The 27,179-nt window shown below is 35.0% G+C and overlaps 1 protein-coding gene across 1 annotated transcript; it reads left to right on the top strand.

The window, feature by feature from the left end:
• The first annotated feature begins 5,602 nt into the window (after positions 1 to 5,602).
• Positions 5,603 to 6,447, top strand: LOC108783329 (uncharacterized protein C1orf194). Its single transcript, XM_018551877.1, has 3 exons — positions 5,603 to 5,824; positions 5,904 to 6,044; positions 6,167 to 6,447. The coding sequence occupies exons 1-3, from the start codon at positions 5,618 to 5,620 to the stop codon at positions 6,404 to 6,406; spliced, it is 588 nt and encodes a 195-aa protein (XP_018407379.1). The 5' UTR covers positions 5,603 to 5,617; the 3' UTR covers positions 6,407 to 6,447.
• The last annotated feature ends 20,732 nt before the right edge of the window (positions 6,448 to 27,179 follow it).

Raw genomic sequence — 27,179 nt, 5'->3', positions numbered from 1 at the left:
GAGAGAGAGAGATATGATTTGGATAATAATTTCAGAAATACTTATTACATTTTTTATTACATAAATAAAATATAGGAATTATGTGAAATACGATATATATCGTATTATTTCACTCTGAAAATGATTTAGTTGATGGTTGCAATTAAAAATTAGAGAGTGTCGTGTGCTTTCTGTTACGCATATATTTGAATCAGCGGATTAAAAACTCTGCATCGATATAGATATTTCCAATCGAATAAGCATTCGATGGACATTCGTCGGCGAGATACGCGTTGTTTTCGAATCGGGGTGAAATATCAAGCGCAAGTGGCGGGAGAGAGGGGGCCGAGGGGTTTAGATTTCGCCGAAACGCGAGGCTGAAAGGCAATGCGGCGCGCGGATTGTTCGCACCGCGAGGAGAACAATGCAAACAATGGCCGGGACGTAGCGCTGCGGTGAGCCCGGGCTTACGCGGCGAATACAATTACATTATGAACCCGATTACCATTTAAATGGAAACAAACGTGAAATGCTAAAATACACCAGCGAGCCCACCCGCGCAACGCACGAAACCGCGCAAGCACCCCCCTCGATCATCGGTATGCAAATTGTGCACGAGCATTGTATACGGAATGTTCTATACTTACCGAAAAATATTTCACGCACGAATTCTTTGATGAATGCGGAATCGAGCTTTTTCTTAACAATAATACTACTCAACTAATTCAATTAATATACAAGAATACAACATTATTTTTCTTTCAAGCAAGAATTCATCGCACGATAATAATTTATACTAATTTATATCAATTACCAATGCATATTTATATTTGCAGATATAAATTAACAGCCTCATTCGGTTAGAGCTAGATCTCTGTGTTCTAATAATATTTCTGTATGAATTTTGCATTTTCCAGTTCTGCAAATTGCGCGCTAATTATTTGTCAATCTTGGAATGCAGTTGGGATAGCAATATCACAAATTAAATTGATTACCATTGTGATATGAATATCGGCGGTATTTTCTTTATAATTCTTATTATTATAAATTACAATCGTTCGATTTATGTTCATGTGGCCCAATTTTTTTAAATAAATTACAAAAAATGAACGTAATATTTTACTTGATAACCATACTACATAAATCGCGCATGAAGAATAAATTGGCTATGTGATGTGATAGATCGTTAGACGGAACGTTTAACGTGACCTATCGACACCCCGACTCTAATTATTATGCACTTAATTTTCTAATGAACCGCATCGAGCGAGGGTCGTGGAAAACGGCGCGCTCGTGCACTGATTTCACGGGCCACCTGTCGCACCGACGCTTCATCCGCCCTATTCGTTTTGTCGCATCGGTCACGCAGGGTGTAAGACATTATTCTACACGGAGGGTAAAGCGGACTACATCATGGCAATTCTCTAGTTGACTTATTTATGAAAATCGTAATTGGAAACTCTACTTTTGTTTTGCTGTTATAAATATTTTTTTTTTTTATTGGAAGATAGATATCTTCAAAAAGTAGAGTAAAGATTTTCCTACTTATATTTAGAACTTAGGATGAAGTACACACGCTTAGAGATGATGAACTTTCAAAATTAATACACAATATATGTACACATACTTAAATATCCATATAATCTTACATGTTCATATATACTGATGAAGAGACAACATCTCGACAAGCAATTAAAATTATCAAGTTTATTTTATAGTACACGATATATAAACAATATTGTATATATAAAATTCAAATTTACAAGACTCTTCTATTACTGCATAATTTTTCTTTTTGGCTATTCAACTTTTTCAACTAAAAGTATGAAAGTGAAAACGAGATAAAGTCCGTGCAAAATTGTTCCTTATTCAAAGAATTTGTGGCGTTATAATAAAATTCGCATAAAAGTTTTTATTGTTTTTAATTCGAAATCGGTAGATACCGATGCACTGACATTGCAAAAGAGTTAATAATACATATGTAAAAGCTAAAGATTTAATTTATAACTTCTGACATTAAAAACAGGATACGTCATCCTGGATAACGTATCCCCGATTTCAAATGTACATTTGTGATAGGGAGTGGTGTTTGGTTAAATCAGTTCGTATGTTTCCCAACAAGACCACGTTAATCTTTCCCAGTTCTCGTCATCATCTGTCGCCTTTTTAGACACAATACCGGAGAAACGACAAATATGTCAGGTCACGAGGAAACAAAGGGAAGCGCGCTGAGCGTCGGAACGCCCCTTCGACTCCATCGATTAGAAGTGTCCACTTTCTTAGGAGTGAACTGCTCGCACCACCAGTTCGACCAATTCGATCAGTTTTTTTAGCTCTCGATTCGACGCCCAATTCGATCGATCTTGCGAACGAGAGACACACCGGTCGACAACCAAGCGGGAACGATCGTGGAAAAAAATTAAGTGGGAGTAAGAGATGTTGACAAATCTCAACGACTACTCTTCCCGGCGCAGCATCATCGTGGAACAGACGGTCGTCGATAAAAAGGGGGCGGCTAGAGGGGGGGGGGAGGGGGTAGGTGAATCTCTCCCTTAGATAGATAGGTAGGTGCGGTCAGTGTCACGAGGGCTCACAAAGGCTGACCGCCGGTAGGGACATTCAAATGGTAATCGGCTCGAGCGTCTAACGTACACCGACGCGCCCTACCCAACCCCGCTTCAAGGGGGTGCGAGAGCGAGCGCACCCCTCGGCACACAGCCGAGCACATTCGCACCAGAATCAAGCCAAATATTGGCAATATCATCCCCTGGCATTGTCCCTCGCCGCGACCTGCCTCCTGCCGCCATCGCCGTCGGTGGGAAACGATGTCCATTTGAATGCGCGATTCCATTACCGATGCCGGTATATCGGCCCGAGAATATTACCGGATTAGGATTTAAAGGGAAGCGGAATCTCCAGTACAGTCGTAGAAACTCGGTCATTTCTACGGAATATGCCACATTGCTGCATGGTGCAGTAAACACGATGAAGTCGAAAAAGTAAAAAGCTAGGTTCACGCTTTGTCTTCGTATTTTTCATTCATCGTTTACATAAATAATTTTAATAACACATAAAACTTTCAAAAAATTTTCAAGAATGTAAAGCTAGCCCAATTTAAGAAATCATATATGTAAGAAGAATATTATAAATATTTTTCACGTAATCAAACACATTATTTTTAAACAAAATACAATATGTATTAAATTTTTTAATTAGAAATCATATTATAAGTATATATCGTTAAAATTTTTTCTATTATGCAATTTTTGTATAAAATATCACAAAAATTAATTTAAAAAATTATTTCATTTTTTGTCATCTGAACAATGTAACTGTAATTGTATTACAATATCGATAATTAACTTTTCCGAAAGATATATAAAATTACGATCATTATTGCAATCACGTATCTTGCTTAATTAGCGTCATTTCGAAGTGCACTTGATGCGCTTATGATAGTCGACGGTAATCCGATTCAGGTCGTTGCGCCGATTATCTCGTAAAATGTGCTGCCGGGATTCACGGTACGGACGAGCGGACGGACAAACGCGTCCGTTTGACGTTCACGAATAGATCTGTGCGATTCGCGATCGCTGTTGATTCAGGGTGAACAACGTCGCACGTGTGCCAGTGTAGACGCACGCAAAGCTCCCGCAACCCGAACTTCAGCACGCGCCACGATTACGCGATTACGCGATTACGCGTGTCGTCTCCCCATCGTACAACCCGGGCTGACGCCCCGAAGGAGAGATCGAACAAGCAATGACGCGGAAGATGATTCGCTCCCTCCTATCATCCACGAAGAGCGCATCTACGTTACGGAATAGACCGACATCTGCCGAGAAAAAAAAGGGATGCAACTTTTTCGTCGCATTCGAAACCCATTTATCTATATAATATCAGGATAATTAGAAAATAAGAATTCTTCTGAACAGAATATAATAAAAGAATAAAATATCAAGATCATACGTTTGATACTAAAAATTAATCAATACCAAGATGATAGACATTATTTTTCTTTAAAACAATATTTTCGATATAAAATTTTTCTAAAAACTCAGGGATTAAGAAGCATAAAATGAAAGATCGATAGTAGTTATCTATAGTAAGAACGCGCTAGAATTTCTATCAAAGAATGGAATATTATTTTCTCTTCGTGTGCATCTCAGAACCCAAAATGCGCAAGGATGCATTTAAAATAGCATGCGTGCGTACTAGGGATTTTGCGCGTCGCTTACGTAGCACAGCGGGAATTAAAGGACAGGCAGGAGGGAGTGATACGTACCGTCGGCACGAGTCGACACGTGGCGGTAGCGCTTTATACAAACAGCATTATGCACGCTCGCGCTAACATAAATTACTGCGGGTTTAATATTGGACGTCGGCGTTGGCCGTGGCCGACCACCTCCTGAGCAAAATACGTTAAATGCGGGAAGAGCCCGGATGTGTGTAACCGCGATTCGCGATTTCTCGGTTTACTCGAGGAATTTCTCGAAGACCCGATACCGAGCACGCAAATAGTAACAATTTATTGCAACACGATTGTATATATATATGTATATTTTTTTTTTATATAGAATAATGACATTAAATGTTATTATTCAAACTCATTTCTGCCGGATGCGACATCAACCGATCAGCTGAATTCGAACAACCGCGAAAGAAAAGACTTATGAATGGTATTACTCGTGAAAAGCCTCGGCCGAATTTCATAGTAGGTTCTTTCATGACACAAAAGCATGAAAGAACATTCGGGAAACTTTGAGCTCAGGAAATATATCCAAATACCACCGCGAAAGCGAGAACGAGCGGAAGAAACGATAAGTGGACACCCCGTGGAGAGTGATGCGATGCAGGCCGTTCGTATGAGTTAAGATCGGCTGCGTTTATGAATGAGGATCGAAATCCACGCGACTCGTATGTTGACTGGAGTGTTACTCGCTGCGGTAGAGTCTTGTCTTAATCCCGAAGAAGCAGACTGCAAGACCGGATGTGACCTCTTGAATCCCGAACGGATTGGCATTGTTTACTGCGGATTTACATGAAATGAGAAATTGTTAACCCTATAAAAACAGCGGCTGGTATGAGAATAAAAGCATATCAAATATCGTTTTAAATAATTAGAGAAATATTGTAAAATTAAATACATATTAAAGAATATTAAAACCGATATGAGAAGGCATATAAAAATAAATTCGAGATAAAGTAATAATGTTTCGATCCTCTCTACTTCTCGTACTTTTCAATCGCAAATAAAAAATGTTTTTAAAAAAAAAATGAAAAATGTGTAGAAATTCTAGACGTAGAATGGTGGAATCTACAAGGTAGAAACTTTAAATTTAATTAAAGTCGAAGTTTTAATTTAAGTTGTTATTTAAATTGAAGTTTTAATTTTAATTTTTTTCAAATTTAATTTTAACTTTTACGTCAAATTGAAATCTTTAAAACATATGAATAGTCGATAATATTCTAAATCTTTTTGCATACTTCTCTCAATAAACTAGTTCGAATGACTCACTGACAGGACTTTGCTCGTAACTCACAAAGACATTAGGATTACAGCATGTCACAATTAAAAATTTGATGCGTATGTACATCTTATATTCTCAAATGCGGTGTCGGAATAGGTCACGCTATAATGGCCCATGCATTCTACATTCGGAATCCATATCCTGTACCGGATATCTCCCGAGAAGGAGCATGGACATCACGCGGGCCTGTGTTGGGAGATAAAGTCTCGCCATTAGATAAAAATTGGAACGTTAAATTAAGCGCTCACGAGCGTCTCTTTGCTCATCACACTCTAAACAGCATCCGCAGAGATCGTCGACTCGACAGACCACAGGTTTCAATATTCGATACTCTCTAAAAGTAAAACTTTCTATTATATCACAATTTTTATCCATGCACAACTGCTTTTACAGGTTCCACGTGATGCCCTCGATCTAGCATTAAACAGCGTTTATGCTCACAGTCGAGACACTCTAGTTTCGAAGATGTACGTGCCTATCCAGCCGGAAACGCTCGGCAGAGAAACTTGGCGTGTCTTGCGAAACGAGATTAAGGTACAAAAAATGAATCAAATACAATGATAATAAATTGAATTATATATGATATACAAATGCATTATTAAATAATAAAAAAAAATTTTAGTATAAAAAATAAAGGGCTATTTGAACATTTTTAGATTTTACCGGAACCACCTAAACCAGATAGACCGATGCACGTGAGCGGTCATCCGGACGAGGAACTTAAATCGGTAGTTCGGGCACCTTTATCGGCGGATAAATCGAGGTGTCATAGTGGGCCAACTTTACCGCGGAGAATTCATCCGAGCAGCGTGAAATTAAATATCGAGGGTCCTCATATGGACCAATCGAATCCCGGATACAGTCGCAAAATCGACGGAACTTTTTACAGTATTTAAACACGGATTTGGGCGGTGTTTGAGCGGCACGCTTGGAGAACGTTCGGATTAAGCTGAAACCTGCAATTCGCCGAATGAAGCTCCCGCTTTTACAAATACCATTATCGCTATTGGCATAATCTGGCGAGATTTACGTTCGGAACCCCGAGAAGCAACGAATCGTCATCGTGACCGTAACGTAGACACAAAATTGATCATATTAGAAAACTTCTGTTTACATTACGAAGAAGCGTATGATTAAATCACGCCAATCGTCACCATTATTTCGTAACATGAAAAAGTATCTGATTATTCTACCTATCTGTGCTAATCTGATCATGTTGACAAATTTATCCAGTGGTTCACGAACCTGCTGCCTTAGTTATCGCGAACAGAGATCTCCCGATTGTGCAGCTCGCATTTTCGCCCCTTTTGTCAGTTCGAGACAGCCCGAAGATCGGCAGAAGCGTGAGTCAGTGCGTACCAAGTTCTCACTGTTCAACTCAGCGGTGAGCTGAAGGGACAGAATGTCCCATTACCCGGGTAATCCTTGTTTGTAATAAACCAGCGCCCCGCTGCCAGCTCGGGGGTGACAGCGAAGCCACCCTCGCCGACGAGGGCTCGCGCGAAGGAGGAGTCATCTCCGCACGCATATGCTCCTCATGAAATATCATTTATGTTTCTCACCCCGCGCGCACACGTCTATCTTGCGACCCGTTTGACCCGGCTCGCAACCCTCCGATATCCTCTTCGCCAGGCCAGAGTAGGCAGCACGATCCTTATACATACGTCTAATCCAGCCATGATTGCCCCGCCAACCGCCTCGTCACGAAAACTCCACCTCGGCTATGAGATATAGTACGTTCTACCCTTCCCCTGTCTGACCCCATTCTTCTAGCACCTTTAAAACGCTTTTTGACGAACCTCGCAACGGTACGAAATGATGAATTTTTTGCGTTCATGCGCAATTTCCCTTCATCGTTTTTATATTAAAAGTTATAACAGAGTTTTTGCTTCATCACGAATGTACGACTGTTACAATCCACGTCGAATTTATCATCTGCATTTATTACAGTTGTACGGGGTACAACTCGGTTACGGGGATACCTCGTTTATAATTATCTCGATTATAATCGTATAAATTCGACAGTCCCGATGATAATTCTTCTGTGGATTATGTTATGGCGCATGATTATTGACAAGGATTCTTTTTCTTCTCAGATATAATGGCAGAGAGAGGCGCCGGAGCTATAAGGGTAGAACGATCTTAGACGGTCGTCAGGCAACGAGCGAGGTTACCAACCAATTACTTGGCTGAACGGTTTTATTTGTATTTAATTCTTATTTAATTTACTTTTTATGGTTGTGCGCGCGAGTTTTGCCGCCGCCATTAAGGAAATGGAAGGTTTCTTCGTCATTGCAAATTAACGGCCAGTCACAGTCTAAGCTGTCAAATGCAATCAATATAGGTAAAAATGCGATCAATAGCAACAACATGACATTTGATAATGGAATTGACAATTTATAAACATGTCAAATTGCTACTGCTCATTTTATAACAAAATCAATCGAACGGAAATAATCAATACAATTAAGTAAAAAATAATTTAATGACAAAACTATGATTTATGTTAACGAAATAACGCTAAAAATTAATTTTTATCAGTACAACATTATTTCTAAAAGATATGTTTACACAAGTAATGACTTAGCAATGAAGCTGCTATCGTATAAACCACGTCCGGACTGACTCCGCTCTAGCTACTCAATTCTTTCACGCGTATGCTTTTCCAGAAGGAAATTCTGCGTGAAAGTCGAAGCAAAGTCGCATTGATCCCTCCAGGATGAAGCTGTTATTCCACTGAACTTGTTACGTTATATTTATCAGCGCAGTGCACACTGGCACTACCCGTCGGGTTTTATCGTTTCTTTTTTGGATTTCGTTCTCCCACCGTCGTTTCAGCTAAATAGCAAAGCCACAAATGACATAGCGAATAATAAGCAACACATTATAAATTAACCACAAGTCATATATTACGTAATTTCTATTTTAATTCCATTCCTTCTTTCAAATTGATAGAACATTTTCTATAATTATATAATTCTAACATATATTATGCTTTTAAAAAATTATATATTATATAGAATATATAAATATTAATTTTAAGAATGCATTGCCATAATAATCTCGATAGAAAAAAATTATTTCATTATATATGAAACCATTCATACTACTGTTTTCGAAAAGTGCTCGAAAGTTGGAGAAAAAATTTTCATTACCAAAATATAATAAACGATGTAATAGCAGCATTTCAAGTACATAGAAATTATCAGAAATGAATAAATCTAACATAATAATGTAAAATTTTTTATATAATATTTAAATAGGCAATATGAAAACTTAGATCAAGTAGAATATTTTGTAAGACAGGTTTTTTTAAAAACAAATAACATTTGCTGAAATGTTTTTTATATTACTTTTAACTTATGAGAAAAATAGAAGAAAACCTTTTTAAATTTTTTTTTAATAATGATTAAAATGCCCATCCACACCAAGACAGATATTTTACATTTTTTAAATATTTATTTTTAATTATCGTTAACTTTTGGTAATAATTCTTAAAATGAGGAAAAATAGGTAATTAATTTTTTTATTTTTCCGTAAACCGGAAAAAATATTTACAAAAGTTTCAGCAAAAATTGTTTATTTTTCAAAAAACCCAACTTAAGATATCATTCAAATTATATTTCTAATTAAAATTTTATAAACTTGACCTAAATTTCCTAACTGCTGGTAGTTTTCGGAAAACCGAAATGCCATCATCAAATAGTTTGAATAGACTTCAGTAATAAAAATTTTTTCCATAATTTCCAATCACTAAATTACCGCGAAAAAAGAATGATTTGAATAATCTGATTACTTTTATAATGAGAAAAAAACAGCGATAAAGATTCCCGATAATTTAAAATAGTATTATAGTTAAATTTAAAAGGGACAATGGAAATCAACGCAGTTCTTTAATAAAACTTTAATAATAATTAAATAGATTAACAACATTGATAATATAACAGTACCAAAAATACAAACCGAATGTTTTGGTTTGTAAACTGTTATCATTTGAAATTTGAGCCATTCTCAACAAATAATTACGAAGAAAAAGAACCAACATTACATTTTTTTCGTTGCACATCTTTCTTTATACATCATGTTGCAACTCATGATTGATTGTATGTAACATTTATTAAACTTTCACTTTTGTACTTTAATATAATCACAGTACATTTAAAATAAAATTTCACCAATAAAAAACTTATCGTTGTTTGATAAAATAACGTATGATCCTATAAAATTATTCCTTGATTTCTTATTTGCCGTTTCTCAGTCTTCACTAACAGAAAGAGAAGAGAAGGGTGCTGTCCAGCTGGAGATCTGCTATAAAGGGGTAGTGGCTTAGAAAGCTTATTTTCTCATTTTGGCTCAATATGGTAGCACGCGTCGTCGGCGAGTAATATTTACTCAACATTTTAAAATTATTTTAAAACAACTTGTCTCAGAGGGAAAAGGGATATCTGGTGATGCGTGTGTCAGAGTTGACATTACGTGTCACGTGATTTCGAATGCGGTGGGAACAACCGGGGAACGTTCGCTGTATTATTATTTCTTGTATACTTTAAAGGATACCAACTACTAGCCAACCGAGAGAATCAGAGCATCAATAAAAATATATATCAGGAGTACGTGTCCGCGTTGATTTACAAAAAAAAATGCACTGAATACTAGTTCACAAAAATCACATTAAGAAATCTTTCTCTCTTTCCTCACTCCCCTTCCCCTCTTTCTCTCTCAAAGTAATTTCAAATAACTCCAATATTAAAGATATTAATCTATACGAATGTAATTTTTCACATATTGTTAGAAGAAGAAATTTGATGACATTTTTTTTTACACATCGCATTTACTATACAAGGTATTATTCCATTTGAACCGACGCACTTAACTTTCTCCATGAACTATCGAAATTCTATTTTTATGAGTTTGAATGTATGTATTGACATATTTTGATAAAAAAAAAATGTTATCTTAAGTGGAAGCGTCAAAGTCGAATAAAAATCAACTTTATCTTTTTTTAACAGCTACATAGTTTTCGATAGATCTTTTAGTCTTGTTCATTAGATCCTCTCTCTCTCTCTCTCTCTCTCTCTCTCTCTCTCTCTCTCTCTCTCTCTCTCTCTCTCTCTTTCTTCAATGCGCTATAATCTCAAGGTCGTCAAAGATCAAATAATCAAATGCGAGCTTACAATATCATTGTCTTCATGCATGTTTAAGCTGCCGTCCTTAGCAAAGTCCAACGAGAATAAATCTTGAATACAGAAGATATTGGGTAGCAGAAAATGTGCACGTGGTAGCACTCATACCACGGTTTACGTAGTTTACATAGTAAACACAATGAGTATCATCTCACACAAGAGATAATAATAATACAATACATACATTCAATGTACTAAACACATTATGCTATATATATTGTATATGTAGTGTATTATTATTAAATTTTGTGTGAGTTGGTACTTATTATGTTTACTACCTAAATTACTTTATACACAGACCCGTAAATGCACCTTCAACTATTCAGTGCTACCTTCTGTGTTCAGGAGTTATCCTCACGAGATTCTGCTAAGCAGCTCAAAAATGCACGAAGGTAATAATACTTATTGCAAGCTCGCATGATCATTGAACGATCTTGGATTATAACGCGTTGAAGCTCGTAACGAGTAGGGCTGCAAACATAAGTGTATCAAAATCTGTGTACCTTAAATGTAGTATAGCTATTTAAAAAAATGAATTTGAGACGCTTGCAAAATAAATTTTTTTTATTGTAACATATGTTCCCCTTGATATCATATAATCTCGTAAAAATAAGATCTTGGTATCTATGGACGTTCGAAGAAAATCAAGTGCGTTGATTAAAATGGGACACCCTGTATACATTTCCCTTAATCTCGAAATAAAAAGAATGGAATAAATTTTAGTGCCGCGCGCAGCTTCCACTTTTTCTTGATGTTCCACGAGTGGGCAGACGGTGGCGGTGCGGGAAGGAAGAGGAGGAAGGCGGATTAAAACGCGGGGCGAGAAAAGGCGTCTAAACGATGGTGGAAGGTCAAGCCTGAGATTACGACAGACCCGTGCGACGTTTGCTCGTTAATTAGGAAGTTCTAATTATAGTAAATGCGTGAGCCCGGACGCAGAGGTGGCGCGGAGAGATCGTGCCACGGCGGAAGCTCCGGGGATCAAAATGCAACCCTCCGCGAACGAGCCAAGATTACCTTCGAGGGTCCTCGGGCGCTTCCCTCGCTAAGGCTCGACCTACAACCTGCGCGACGACGACCGTTCTCCGCATTTCCCTTCTGCCTCTCCTCAATCTATTCACCATTCCCCCTCGCGTCTCTTCAACCAGACTCTCAGATATCACCTAAAATAACAACGTCCTAGAAGCGCACCCGGATAGATTTTACTGCTGGTGGTGTATAACAAATGGATTAGTATTTCGGTAGACGTCTAATCCCCCTCTCGTTGTGGCCCCGGAGATTATTTCGATTATCCGGATCTGATTTTAGTTAATTAACGCGCTCTCATCCTCGTCTATTTCAAAGACTAGATCTAGGTCTTCTCGTTAAATCTTCCTTAGATTTATCTTCGATCGTCACATGGAATGCGATTATCGTCATAATTTACAGAATATATCTTTGTTATTATATGGCGAATAAATATTTATAAGCCTACATAAATGTAATAAAAACCGTACACCACATCATTGATTTACTTTTAATTACAATTTGTTATGCTTGTTACATAAATTTACGAAATACGAAGTATTATTAATACATCTCCGAATATAAAATATTAAGATATGATTCTAATAACTTATATAATAATATTGTGGAATACTCTCTCTCTCTCTTTTCAAAAATCAATAATTAATCTCGCCTAATGAAGTTATTTGGCAAAGTTTGGTAAAAACACAGAAACATAAAGTGCACAAACGCGGGAGATCGTATTTTTACAAGATGGTTGATTATTTATCCAGAATTTCGAGATTGCTTGTCGTAGGTAGTACCCACTTACAGCCGCGAATAGGGCAAATATCGGTATAGAATCCGCGCGAGTGAGATACGTGACAGAACGACAGCACACAACAGCGATATACGTGTGCACCGATATGATTCTCGGCGTCGTCGTCACGTGGGAACGCGAACACGCGTCCTCGTCGCCCCTATGTGCGTGCCCCAACGCGCCGCAACTCCGAGGGTTGTTTCTGCCATCTCGACTCTCTCGTATATTCGCGACACACCTCCCGATCATGCAAATTATTAGCAGGAGACTACGGATACGATCGATTACAACAATAAATCGCGATATTTTATACAAGCCCGGTCTTGATGATTTATACAAATGACATATTAATATTATACGAATAAACGACAAAAATATATAGGGGGATACAACATATTTTATTGTACTTTAATTTATTATTTCATTTAAATTATAAGTCTATTTTACATTATTTTAATTTAAATATTCTGCACTTATAAATATTTTTGAATGTTTTGCTAAATCTACGTGTATTTTCAATATAGTAGGGATCCGTACGCGGAAATAAAATCGCGAGGTATTTTGTTTCCAACCGCCGTAGTGAGAAACGCGTTTTGACGGAGATTGCCGCTATCCCCTGCGCGTTCTCACCCCTAAAGGTTTCCCTACGGTCGCCGACGGGGAGCGTACGTCGCGTCGACTCACAGACGCGGAAAATCTGACGGATGCGAATACGCGATGCGTATAACATATCTATAGGTCGCACACGTATAGCATTCGAAGAGGCGGACACATAACAATTACCGTAGTCGCAAGGGTAACTGACGTACGTCAAGGTCGTCAAAGTGTGTGAGTCCACTTCTTATCAGACGATTACGTTGATGATACGTAACATATAGCAGGAAAAAAATTAATTGAGAATTGGCTATTAAAGCAGATCTGGCAATAAGACATAAGATATAACAAAATTAATAAGATAATGAAAAAGACTATTGTTCAAACTTTAAACTTTATTTATTTTTGCGATAAATATTTATTCAAACGACACATAATAATGTAAATGTATAACATGAAAAAAGAATAATTTGTTTATGTATGTATATATTTTCGGATAAAATACGATTCGTCAAATTCTTTTAATGCAAATATAAATTATCAATTATTATTTTATATCAAAAACTAAAAATATTTAAATATTTAATTTTAATTATTTTGAAATTGTTAATATCTTTTTTAATTCAACTATAAAAATTTGTAATAATTCTTTCACTTTTCAATTACTTCTATCTTGATTCTATCACTTTATTGCCATATCGCTAATACGATATATATATTTTTTTTAAACTTTAATTTGATTGTAACAATTCTCAATTAGTTTCAGTTTTTAATTTTGATGTTTATATATTATTAAACTAATGCATTCTAATGAATAAGAATTTAATTATTTAATAAATTAATCGCACGTTTATGGCCGCCTCGTTTGCTTCGGCAATGGCAGAAATAAATTTCTTTTTATCTCTTATAATCTTATCGTTGATCGTTGTCATCTGATTCGTGGTTATCGAAAGTGTAAGAAAAAACGTTATTTTATACCTGTATCATAATTATTGTTAACGTTTATTACACTTATTGTGTACCTAATTGGCGGAACATAATTATGTATCTGCAAGATTGGAAAAATTACTTTATAAAAATAATTCATCGTTACCGGTCTTTTTCCTGAAAAATAACTCGTTACAGATTATAAAAAATAACTTATTATCAATAAATTTTCAACGTTATTGACATAATTTATATCAAACTGGCCTCATTAAATTATTCATGATTTTGACAGTGAAGTGGAACCTATTTTAATTTTCAACATATTTTTAAAAACGTGGTCCATATTATAATTATTGATTGAATATTAATAATAATAATTTGCAGCGATTCTGATTCACCACAGTTACATTATTGTGAAATCCTTATACCCATATTTATAGTCAGACTTTGTATTTAAATTTTCTTTGAATTTATCTTCAGATGCTTTATGAATTATTTTATTGTCTGCGCTAGTCATCTAAAGATAAATTTAAGGAAGCTTTAAAATACAAGGTCTAACTATGAATACGGGTATTAGTTTATTTACTATCCAGCTTTTCAACTGAAAAGAAGTTTGCTCTATTATGAAGGGATGATACCTCACAATGATTACGATCGGATGGATACCAATCTGCTATAATTATTTTATGTTGTTTTACTGAAGAAGCCTAAAAGATTAGCTGAAACATGTACTAATTATTTTCTAATTGAAATAAAAGCTTTTTAAATGCAAAATTGCGTCTACAACGTCAATTTCCAATTGCCAATTGCTATTTCTTATTTATTAAATTAACTTATTATCGTTATCGTTACCCAAAAAGTTAAGTTATTATAATTTCTACTACTTTTTCATCAATTTTTGATAATTCCTTTTTTAGAGTGACACCCAGTTGCCTTGTCATTAATTGATCAGTTCAACATAAGATCTACAGTTGTTATAATGATTGTAACATATTAACATATGTTTCGGCTAATTGCAACATGAACAAACATAAGACTTTCTTTTTTTAAAATACTCGCTTATGCACATTCCATACACGCGTATTGTTCGTGTACGTTATACAGTAACAGTAAAAGTAACGATTATATTCGCTATCGTAATTTAAAAAAATAATTGTATTACAATAAGGAAACGTAACGCTCATATAATGCGGAGATTGGAGATTGGTCTATCTTCGAGTTTGCGTTTCTTGAGATAATTAAAAAGAAGCTATTAGTCAGCAGTTCCTTTCTGATTGATCAAAAAATGCAAACATGAATGCAAACGATAATCTTCACTCGCTAGTGTGATACGGGCATAATGTTGTTATCCAATAGTTATTAAAAAAAAGTAATTGTAACGGAGGGGAGATGGAGTAACGACATTACAAGTAACGCATTACGTCCCAATCCTAAATGTATTTACGTTCACAACAAAATTCAATAAAAAAATAAACGAAAAGTGAAATATATGATCTCTTAGACTGATTTAAACTTAGACCGTATCTAAGAAAAGATGTCCTCTGTTTCCTTCAAATAAATATGTATTAGAAAATAATATACAATTGTGACCCGATATTGAAATATAAATACTCATTTCATTATAAATCATAAAAACTAAAAAAATTCAACGGTAGAGTAGTTAAATATAAATATAAAATTTGTTCTTTTTGTAATTTTTAAAGCGTTTTATTAAATTTTATATATTTGATATTTTCTATAGATTTATTTGGCTCTTTGCCCTTCTTAGTTTTGTATTGTTTTATATATATAGAGCCTTCTCACTAATTATTTTAAATATAAATAATCCTGAGAAAATAATACTATCACACTTTTTATTTAAAGTTGACAAAAAAATTTATAAAGTAATGAAAATTTTGGTGATGTCCGCAACGTGATTATCTAACAAACTTCGTTTATAACGACACACATACATATCTTTGGAAACTGGCCGGCCGAAAGTAAGATAAAGATAAAAAAAAGTTACGACGTGGTAGAATTTACCTAGAACACGAGTGTTTAGGAGTTGGCGGGAGGATGGTTTCTGCGTTTAATCGTTTCTCGTATTTACGTAAAACCCAAGAGAGACGATAGCGTCGGGAGGAGTTCGTTTGCTCGTGCCGAACAACAAATGATAAGGTTTTATGAGCCGTCAGTCATAGACGAGACGAGCCGCCGCGCGTCGTTCAACTCGCAGTAAATCACTTGCGTCACATCCCTGGATGTGTCGGAGCAAGCTCGCCGTCGAAGTTGTCGTAAAAATAAGAGCCAATCAGAGAACGATCGTTGCGTGATTATGAAAGCATAATTAGCGTAACGGGCCATCCCAAATTCCCACCAAACGACAGTTTTTATTGTCCGGAAAATTACTGGTATTCTTCTGATTAAAAGAGCAATTTTTATTATTATACTTCAAGATGAAATTCTTGCCTCACCCTAAATTGTCTCAAAATTGCCAAGACGGTTATATTTGAAAAACATTTTTTTTTATCTTCTCAAAAAATGGAAAGACGAATTGTGAAAAAATGGAAAGACGAATTGTGTAAGAAGTTCAGTTGAAAAGAATAAAATTCTACATTAATATCCAGCTATCCGACCGGGTAGTAGAAAAAAGTACCGGATAATACCGGATATCATTAAAAAGTGATATGATTATGGAGAGCATTAGATATTCGGAAATTATTCAATGCAAGAAAGGACGATTTTATTGAAGTACATAAAAATTTAACAAGATAAAAATCTAAAAATAATTTTGTTAAATTATCAAAATAATTATGGAGGACGCTTAAATTAATTGCTAGAATATCAAAAGTTGTTAAAGCATATGCTTGGAAATTTCTACGTAATTATTTTAATAGTCCAACAAAATTATTCTCAGATATGTACATCTAACTAAATTTTTAAACGCTTCAGAAAATTATTCTTACCATCTATATATACGCAATATTAAAATTTTAATATAACTAAGATGCATAATCTTAAATTATATTAAAATTGACGAGGTTTTATTCTCAAAAGAATTGAACTTAATATAACTAATGCTAATAAACATCTTTAAAACACTGTAGAGAATTTATTATGAAAAATATCACCTCAGCTGGGATTCAAACTCTCCCTTATTCCGTGCGGGCCAATTCAGCTAAACTTTTAAATACTTTAGCAAAAATCTTTTTACCAATTCGACTAAACTTTTAAATACTTTAGCAAAAATTGTCCTTTCCGTGTATTATGGCGTGTGCACAGGATATCAATATCTCACATTCAATCAATAAAATTTTCAATGTTAAGGTTAATGTTAAATCAATATTATTAAATTAATATTATTAAAAATTTTGACTTTAAAATATAAACTTGATACATCTTATTTTTATCATTATATCAAACATACAAAAATACTTTTCAAGTTAATTTACGTATTAAAAAAAATGTTCACTTCACGATGTTAAAAATTAGAAAAAAATAAGATCACATCGATAAATGATATACTTTAGGAACGATATCAAAATGATGTCGTGACGCTCAAGTTTTAGAAAACGCCTAAATAGATCGACTAAATAGATCTTAACGATTCTATCAAACGCGTGCAACGTCTTCAAGCAATTACGTCAGTTGCCAATAGCGGTGGCTTGATTTTGATAAATGAGTCCGAGGGTGGTCCCGACGCTCGCAGAAGTTTAAGGAACCGATGGTACGGTTCGCATGGAGGAACCGCGGGAGGAAACCGAGCGTGAGGCTCTTCTTTTCGGAAGGATGCCGGCAAAAGGTACGGGGCTGCGCGTCGAGAGGGGATGACGTCGGACAGGGGTGTCGTTCATCATTTCATTGCCGGGGCGAACGAGAATATTCATAGACTGCCACCCCTGCACCCTTGCAGCGTCGGAATGACAGAGGGATGCAAAGAGACAAGTTAAAAAAAAGAACGGGCAAGCGATGTAGAAGAAGAGAAAGAGAATAGAAAGGGCTGTGATATATGAGCGCGTAGTAGAGCACGTGGCTCGTTTCACACCTTCTTACAATCTTTGTTCCTACTATCTTCGCGGAAAGAACTTATCTTTATGTCGGTCCTTGAACGTATACTCGCATCGTACGAGCGCAGCACGCAACCACATATGACATAGAAAAATACTGCAAGCATCCCATTTTAATCGTGAAATTACAAAATAAAATTAATCTAGTAAAATGTCAGTTACAAAAAATGTCTATTATATGTCGAGTAATATTTTAACACATAAGTAATTACTTTCAGATGAAAATTCATTAAACGTATGTGTTGTTGCTGTGTTTTCAAAGTTTCCATGTCACTAATATTACTACATAAGACTAATTTTGCTGAAGCATCTAAATTTAACTAGATACAGATCTGAAAATAAGGTTAACTATCAAAATAATTATTTAAAACGCATAAGCGTTGAAAACAGTGCAAAAAATTTCAATATTTTACGCTGAGAAAAAACCGTCATAAATTATAATAAATATTTATGTATATATAAATACTGTTAACTTAATTTTGTAAATATTTATTTATTGTAAATAAATATTTACAAAATTAAGTTAACAGTATTTATATATACATAAATATTTATTATAATTTATGACGGTTTTTTCTCAGCGTAGAATATTGAAATTTTTTGTAAATATTTATTTACAATAAATAAATATTTACAAAATAAAAAAATAGTTGAATCAAATTAATGATTCTAATGATAATAAATAAATATTAGTTCACATTTATTCTCTTTGCTGTGTCATTTGTTATTTTGATATTTTAAATATAACGATTATTATATCCGTTAAGAATTAAAAAGTTTTAGTTATAACACCAGAGCTGGTTATACTACAAAAATGTTTAATTTTTGTGAAGCAATTGCAATTAGAATTATTAAGAAACATCTTATATTTGATTTTTAACATCAAAAAGATATGATTGATTTATTATTATTTAGACAATACTCTTTTAACTTTGTGCAATTCATAATAATTTTAGTGTATAAAGTTTAACGTCGATCCACATCTTTGAAAATCGATACTTCAAATGATGAATGCATCCAGTCATTTAATTGTAATTGGATTTCTGTTTTATGGTATTACTGTTCACCTTCTGAATTATGAACGATTGCGGTATAAAATATTTAAAAAGAGAAGTATATAAGTACTGTCTAATTTTAAAAAATTGATTAATAGGGTTGACTTAAACTAATTAGATAAAAGATTAATGGTATTTTCTTTATTTAAAATTTATTTTATTTATTTTAATATTGAAAATGACTTAATAATAGAAACGTTTGTTTGATTGTATCTTAACGAAAATTATTAAATAACTTTTAAATAAATAAAAAATTAATTAATAGCAATTAATAATCAGCTTTGATTCACGTAGTCCTGTAATTGTAAGTATGTTTTTATTCCTTAAGTCTAAATGTATGATCATTAATTTACATTTAATAAATATTAAGATGGTACTACTTAAATAAATATTTATTAAAATTTAATTCATTTTTTCTCAGTGTAATTAAATTCTGCATCCTACATAATATTTCGATGATTCAAACAATATATTTTTAAATCTATATCTATAGCTAAATTTTTAGATATCTCAGCAAAACTAGTATTCAATGAATTTCTACAATTTTTCAAAAAATAATGTGAGGTTTGATTCTAATCATAATAACTACAATAATATTGCCGGCCGTTTAAAAATTAACTCCGAATGTGCGACACGATTACCTAGAGCGTCGGAAAATTCAAGCGCGAGCTCTTAGCTTTTAAGGTATTTATAGGAACATTATCATTCGTGTAGATAGGACGGGGATAATTATTTTAGGCAGGCGCTGCTTAATCCAGGCCACGGTGGGAAAATAATTTGCGATATCACCTAAGCCATTATAAGTTATGCGGAGCTTCAGGCCAAATGAATTTTCCGCGGGTAGACATACAATGCTTTTCCAGTCATTATTATTATCTACATGAGAGATTAGCTGTGGTTCGCGCCAAAACTCTGTTTCCAAAGTCGCCTAAAATCCTGTAATGATATATTATTGACACACCCTATACGTTTGTTCGTGAAGTCTCTATAGATTTGGAGAAGAAGTAATAAACGTTTCCCGAGCTCGACCGAGCAACAGTAAATCGAACAGGAATAAAAACCAGGGACGTACTTAAAGAAATATCTTTATGCATGGCCCTTTGTAACGATTAATTTTAAACGACTAGGATTTACTATCAATATTGTGTGTGTCATTGCGTGTAATTTGATTAAATATAAAATCTTAATTCCATAACAGTTATTATATAAGCGATGAGTAATAACTCAGATTTAAAAATAATCACGTACATCTATCATTTTAATACTGATTTTGCGTATTAAAAACAAAAACACTTTTAATAGATCTTAATATTGGATCATATTAAAATCTCCGAAGAATATTTGTAATTTGAATAAAAATCACATTTCTTGTTATTAGCTTCGTTGCTGCGTCAATTTTCTTGTTTATAAAGAAAGAAAGCATGTATCAAATTTATAAAAGTATTTGTATTAATCGATTCTAAGAATAATCAGTCGAACAATTGAATTTAATATTAAAATCACATAGAAAAAGATTCATATAAGAGCTAGTACGATATATAGAGTAGGGAATTTCAAGCTGGGATTTTAAGCAGATACGGGACACTTGGTGATATTCCTCGCGAACGTCGAGCTGTAAATTAAGAACGATGCAACGGCCGTGGTGGTCGCTTCACCTGTCGCTTGCACTTCACCTCACGTCCAGCGTCCGGCGACGTGGAGCTGTCCGGCCGAGCCGTGCTTGGCGTTTACTGAAAACAATGCTATAGATGTGTCTATCCGGTCCGAATTACGTGGGTCACTGCATCGTGAAATTTCTGGCGGCTGGCTGGCGAGAGGAGACGTGGCTCGAGGCTCCGCGACAATGAAACGTGCGAGGAACAATAGGTGGAAACGGGAGTATCGACGAGAGACGTACGAAGTGGATCTTCCTCCGCACTGTGTCCGCCGGCGGGTGAACAAGACGAAGAGCTGCCATGTTGGCCGACACCAAAGGCACCGCCCCGGACTCGCGATTCTATTGGTCGTCGGCCCGTGTTCCCGGAGTACGGGGAACGAAGGGAGGACTGCAGGGTATCCTCTCTTCAGCTTCACCTACGCTCCCCGCCGCGAGACTCCCCGGTCGTGTGTGTGTATGTGTGTGTGTGCGTGTGTGTGTGTGCGAAACCCATGTAACAACGCGGTAGATGTGGATGCGTGAGTATCGCGACTACATACGTGTGTGCGTTGTATCGACGTGCACGATACGCGCCGCACACGCTCGCGCGTTGAGTAATTTTCGAGAAGGACCAGAGGACTCTCCTTCTCGCTTTCTTGAGGCCGAATCGAGGACAAGAAAGCGTCCCTCGGACTGGATAGATCGTAATTTCAAGTATATTTTGCGGCCTGACGGGTCGTCCGGAGGAGCACGGTAGAGACCACCGGCTGGATTATGGAAGATTTCTTCGATTTTGGCTCGATGTTATTTTCTCTATCCGCAACTTGAACCCAGTTGCGGATAGACAAGAGATAAAAAAGAAGAAAACAACAAGAAAAAATGCAATGATTTTTAAATTGAATTGTTGTCCAACGTAAACGAAATAATAGATTACAAAACAGTAGATATCTTAGAACATAAGCAAAATAATATTGTGGGATAGAAATAATATTGTAACAATTTTTTTAATGGAATTTTAGCAATTCCTTTTATACTAATAATTCTTCAATAATTATGTAATAAATTATTATCACTATTATTTATAATATTAGAAGTATAACGGCTATATACTATATAATAATCTGATTTATTAATGTGTCAAAATTTCGGCGCTGATCTTTGATCGTCTGTATGCTTTCCAGGCATGAAACAATAATCATGGGAAGATATCTTTATTGCCGAGTCGTCGGTGCAAAAGAAGATAATTCGTACAATCGTTAATGTTTGCTATCCGTGTACATTTATTATCTCTATTGGTCATTAAACACAACCAATGCGTGCTGTCCGCTTTCATTAGGATTAGTCACGCACGAGTCTCGAACATTTGCCAATAATAAAAAAAGGAAAAAAAAACATTTGCTTACCTTGCACGCCTCTCTTTATCCTTGTAATCCCTTGCAGCACGCACTGAGCCACGGAATACAATCGCGACAATAATTTTTATTGCAATGTTTGTCAAGGCAGTTTATCCATTTTGCTTTCATTAAATTATTATTTCGTCTCGTTCATATTTCTATGTATTGATATTTTAAGAGTTATATGACAACAATGTGATATTGCGCTCTTTTTAAGAAAAGTCAACGCCAAACTTCCGAAAAATAAAAACTGTCATTTTTAACTAATAAATTTGTTTCAAGGGAATATAAAGTTAAATAATTTCATGATTGAATATAGAGAGATTGATAAAGATTAAAAAATATATCTTCCTCTTCCAAGATAAAACATTTCTGTGTGCTAAAACACAGTGAACGTGTGGAAAGCGATATAAAGGAAGATAGAAGAACGAATAGGTACATGTATAGGTATAGGTATAGCCGGCCAAAGAAAGGAGTCGCGATAACTGCGGCGGTGGCGGAGCAGAGACTTCTTTGTGATTGAAAATTGATGGAGTGGAATCAAGGGAGGCTGAAGGAGGTCGGGTAAGGGGACGACGGTGCTCGCGGTTCATTTATCAAAACACGCAAAAGGGTGACATCGTTTACACGTGCACGTTGAATTTTAAAGTAAAAAGGAGAGAGGAGAGAGAGAGAGTTTACGTAGTAGAGAAAATAGGGTTTTGCATTCCATATATCGCAGCAATAAAATAGTAATTACGATCCAACTTCTGCATACATATGAATAAATTAACATTTTACAATGTACCTTTTATATGCATAATATATGTATATATTATATGTACATAAACGTATCGTACACGTGTTACAGAGATGCACGTAATAGCTAGAATGACACGACATAAAACTTTGTGCTTTAAATATAATTAACTTGAAATCTACTTAGTAAGAATTAACATGTTCTTTTTCGTAGAATATCGTTCTCTTAGTTCAAAATGACACATTTTAAGAAATTACATTTCCTAGAAAAAAGAAAGAACTGACTAATCTTAATTTAATATCAACGAAAAGAATCTTAACGCGATCAAGTGTCGTTTTTGTCATTTTCGTTTCACAATTATTATTAAAACCTACCCTTTTTAAGTTGTGACAATTTTAATTCTTTTCTCAGTTTCGTTTTAATTTTGATTTTTCAAAGTTTATAATTTATCAAGTTATTAAGTTACACAATTCACTCTTGACGATTGATAAGATAATTTTTAACTCATTCAATGTAATAAATCAAAAACTTTTCTTGAGTTGTGTCACTTTTAAAGTAAGGGAACGATACGTTCGTTGAATTTTATACGGGATAGAACAAAACAACAAGCGTAAACGATTCTTTTCTCACAGAGAATTAAAACTCGGAAAAAGTCAAAAGACAGGAGAATGAGAGAATAGCGACGTCAGGCTTGTAAAGTAATGTAAAGAATCGAATCCCGTGCTATGTATTTAAAGAAGCGCGAAACGAATCTGCGAACGAAATCGTCTGCTCCATTGAAAGCTCGTTAACAGGATCGTCGCTCCTAATGCCACTAAGCCGCACTATCGCCGAAAGGCTGACCGAGTAAGAAGCCAAGTTTTCGCCTACTTTCTGTCCATCTTAAATAGGATTAACCTTAAACTGGGAGAGTAATCCTTGCCGTATAATTGGGCAGTGAGCGGCATAGTCGCGAAGAGCCGATCGATTTATCGTGTTGCGACTTATCATTTCCGCCGCTCTTTCCTTTTCAATTAGCTTATTTAATTGTGTCTTATATATTTTATGTCTTCTATCTTAACTTAAAACAGTTTTTACAATAAATAACCCATAGAGAGAAATATAATGCAATTTCAGAGACTATAAGTTTATAATATTGATTTTTTTTTTTCGGATATTGCAATTTTTTTTTATAATTTTTTAATTCATTAATTTTTAATTATTTACTAATTTTTATATTAATGTTAAAAAGTTATAGACGCACTCTTTTTCATACTTTTTACGTATATTACTTATGTAATATGCGTTTTGATATGAAACGCGTTTCACTGGTAGAACACGATCATAAACTCAAAAAACTAAGAACATTGTCCCAAAACTACATTTCGCTTTACAGATGAAAAAGACGTATTCAGTGATCGCGAGTTTTTTAACAAGACAAGACATGAAGCGTTCCTCGATATAGAGTTCGTCCGGCGAATTACAACCCACCACCCCTAACGTGGTGCAGCATCATCCCCTTCTACGTTGCTAGCTTGCCCCCCTCTTCGTGCCTCACACCGACGAGCGAAACGAGGGGATGCGATCCGCTCCGCCCAGCCACGTGACTACAGTGTCGACTGGCGGGGATGATAGGGAACCCAAGAGGGGTGATTTGGAGAGAAACTTCCCCTCTGCCGCACCCCTGCTCGTGCTCTAACCCTCTCTCTTTTCTTCTCGGTCGGCTTCTCGACGACTTTATGCCTCATAAAAATGATATAAAATTTGTAAAGACGGCGCGCTGTAACGACCGAACGGCTTGGCCGAATGGAGTGGGAGCCAAGGGTGAGTCTAGGGAGAAAGGAAAATGCACGAGCGTCCGGGGAGCAAGAAGGAAGAACGACTGGCACCAGTAGTAAACGAAATCGAAACAGAGCAACCCCCAGGTACCGTGGCCGTTCTTGACTGCAATCGATATGATTCCTTCGTACGAGAATAAACTTGGGATGGTTCGACGAATGCGACGAATAAATGTACGCGCGTTAAAAAAAGAGTATACGCTTCCTTCATTCACATTTGGTCAAAATATAAAGATACTTCTCTCGATGTTAAATATGCAAACATCAAAATAATTAAAAAATTGTTAGTCGTGGTAGTGCTTGCTACATTTGTTCCAATTATTTGTTTGAATTTGTTTGAATCAGCGAAAAGATTCCGCTCGAAGATAAACTCGTCGGCATCGGATGGATACGTTTTTTACAATCGAGATAGACAGATTAGCCGTTTTTATCGTGCAAGTCGGTCGGCCGATAGAAGACAAAACCGATTGAAGATGTAAATTATTGCGTATCTTTCAGCGAAATACTTTAAATTGCAGATGCAACGGCTCGATTTCATCGCGTAAAAAGAATCAGAACGATTCACATGCGAATTTTTATTAAGAAAATTTTATTTATAAGATTTTGTGTATTTGTGTGTATTAGAAACTTAATTAGATCACGATAATAAACTCTTTGATTATATTTTGTCACAGAAAAATTGATATGATTAATTTCAAAATTATAATGAGTAGATAAAACAAAAAGAAAATCTAAAACGCTATATAGTTAAAACGTATTCTATGTATATATATTCCATGCATTAGAAATGTTTAATGCATAAATGGATATAGTCAAATATTTCACAAAAAATTGCTTTGAAAAAGAATTATTTACATCCCAAAGCACATTTGAAGATCAATCTTGAACGACATTCAGCAGCCACATTGAGACGGATAAAACTGGGCTAATCGGCAAATCGATTACTCTACAATAAGCATCACGAGATGCGTATCGTTCCGAGAATGGTGATAAGGAAGGATCGGAAGAATGCGAAGTCTTTGCCCGTTTCGATGCCTCTTTGTTGAGATTCGGCGGTGGAGGAGGTGAACGCAGACACAAAGGAGGATGTTATCGCGGCGGTAGATACGAATCTCGAAAACGATATTCCGCACCGAGTATCGATTGTTTGCGCCACGGGCGCGTTTTACTATCGCTAGTAAAACATGAGCAAGTCACGTCGGCGGTGACAATTGATCTGCTCTTTTGCGGTCATATAGAAACGCTTCATGCAACCAATAGATCCTTTACGGCGACCGTATCAAACAGCTTACCGCCTATCTTGCCGATATTTTTCGAATAAACTGCAATGAAATTTTCTAACGTCCATATTTCCATTCGAGACATACAAAGAGACAAAAGCAAGTTTTCACGCTACAGAATAAAAAATACTCCAAGTATAATATAGATAATAAAAGATTCAATACAGTAATCCAACCGAATTTTCCAAACTCGAAAAATATGTAAAGTTGCAAAGATTAAATTACAAATCATTAAAAAACTGATAAAATTATTTGAGTATTTAAATTAATTTTTTAAGATACCTAAATTATGTAAAAAATAAAAAAATAGTAACATTTCTGTTGCATTGATAGAATTTATTAATTTTTAATTTTGATTTATAAAATTTAATTTTGAAATTTAAACATTATAATACAAAAAAACTCAGGGCATTAATTTAAGAAATTTATCTTGAAAAAATTATTTTATCAGTTTTTAATTTCAATATTATCATTCAAATATCAGTATCAAAAGCAATTTACAATACAAAAATTAGTCACCAATAGCTAATATTAAGAATCACAAATAGGCGTTTCCTGTACTCAAATATTTTATACGTGCAAGGAAAACTATCTTTACAAATCATTTAGCTTCGAAAGAAATTAATGTTTTAATGCATGTTTTCAATAAAAGAACAACCATCAGAAATATGTATAGTATGTGTACGAGTATCTTAGTAGAAATTTACTATCGGCAAGATACTGATCTAGTACTAATTTTTATATGTCAGGAAAGATATGATACCGAAGGAATATTAGAATGATAGCAAAAAGCGAAGAATTAAAATACAGTACTATTACAGTACAAAGTTACTATATTAAATACAGACACGATGCTGCAAATGTACTGTGGTTTTGAACAATTTTAGTATAGATATAATACCGAAAATACACGTACTAAATCAGTACTACTTATTCAATACTGATATTAGTCAATATCATGCGTCATTGTTTTTTAAATACTAGTCCAGTCCTGAAATAAGAAACTCATTTTTCGATACAGGATCGATACTTCGCCAAGATTCAATGTTGATCTACTAATTATGAATTCTCACTTGAATAATACGTACAAATTATTTGTATTATGATAAAAATAAAGGGTACGCATCTCTTCTCTTAAAATATTAAATATTATATATATATATAGTTGCAACACACATTTCTAGGTTTAAAACA

This window comes from Cyphomyrmex costatus, unplaced genomic scaffold (genome assembly GCF_001594065.2).
Source record: "Cyphomyrmex costatus isolate MS0001 unplaced genomic scaffold, Ccosl1.0 scaffold148, whole genome shotgun sequence".
Lineage (NCBI taxonomy): Eukaryota > Metazoa > Arthropoda > Insecta > Hymenoptera > Formicidae > Cyphomyrmex > Cyphomyrmex costatus.
Note: the sequence above shows the minus strand (reverse complement) of the source record. Positions and strands in the feature narration are given on the sequence as shown.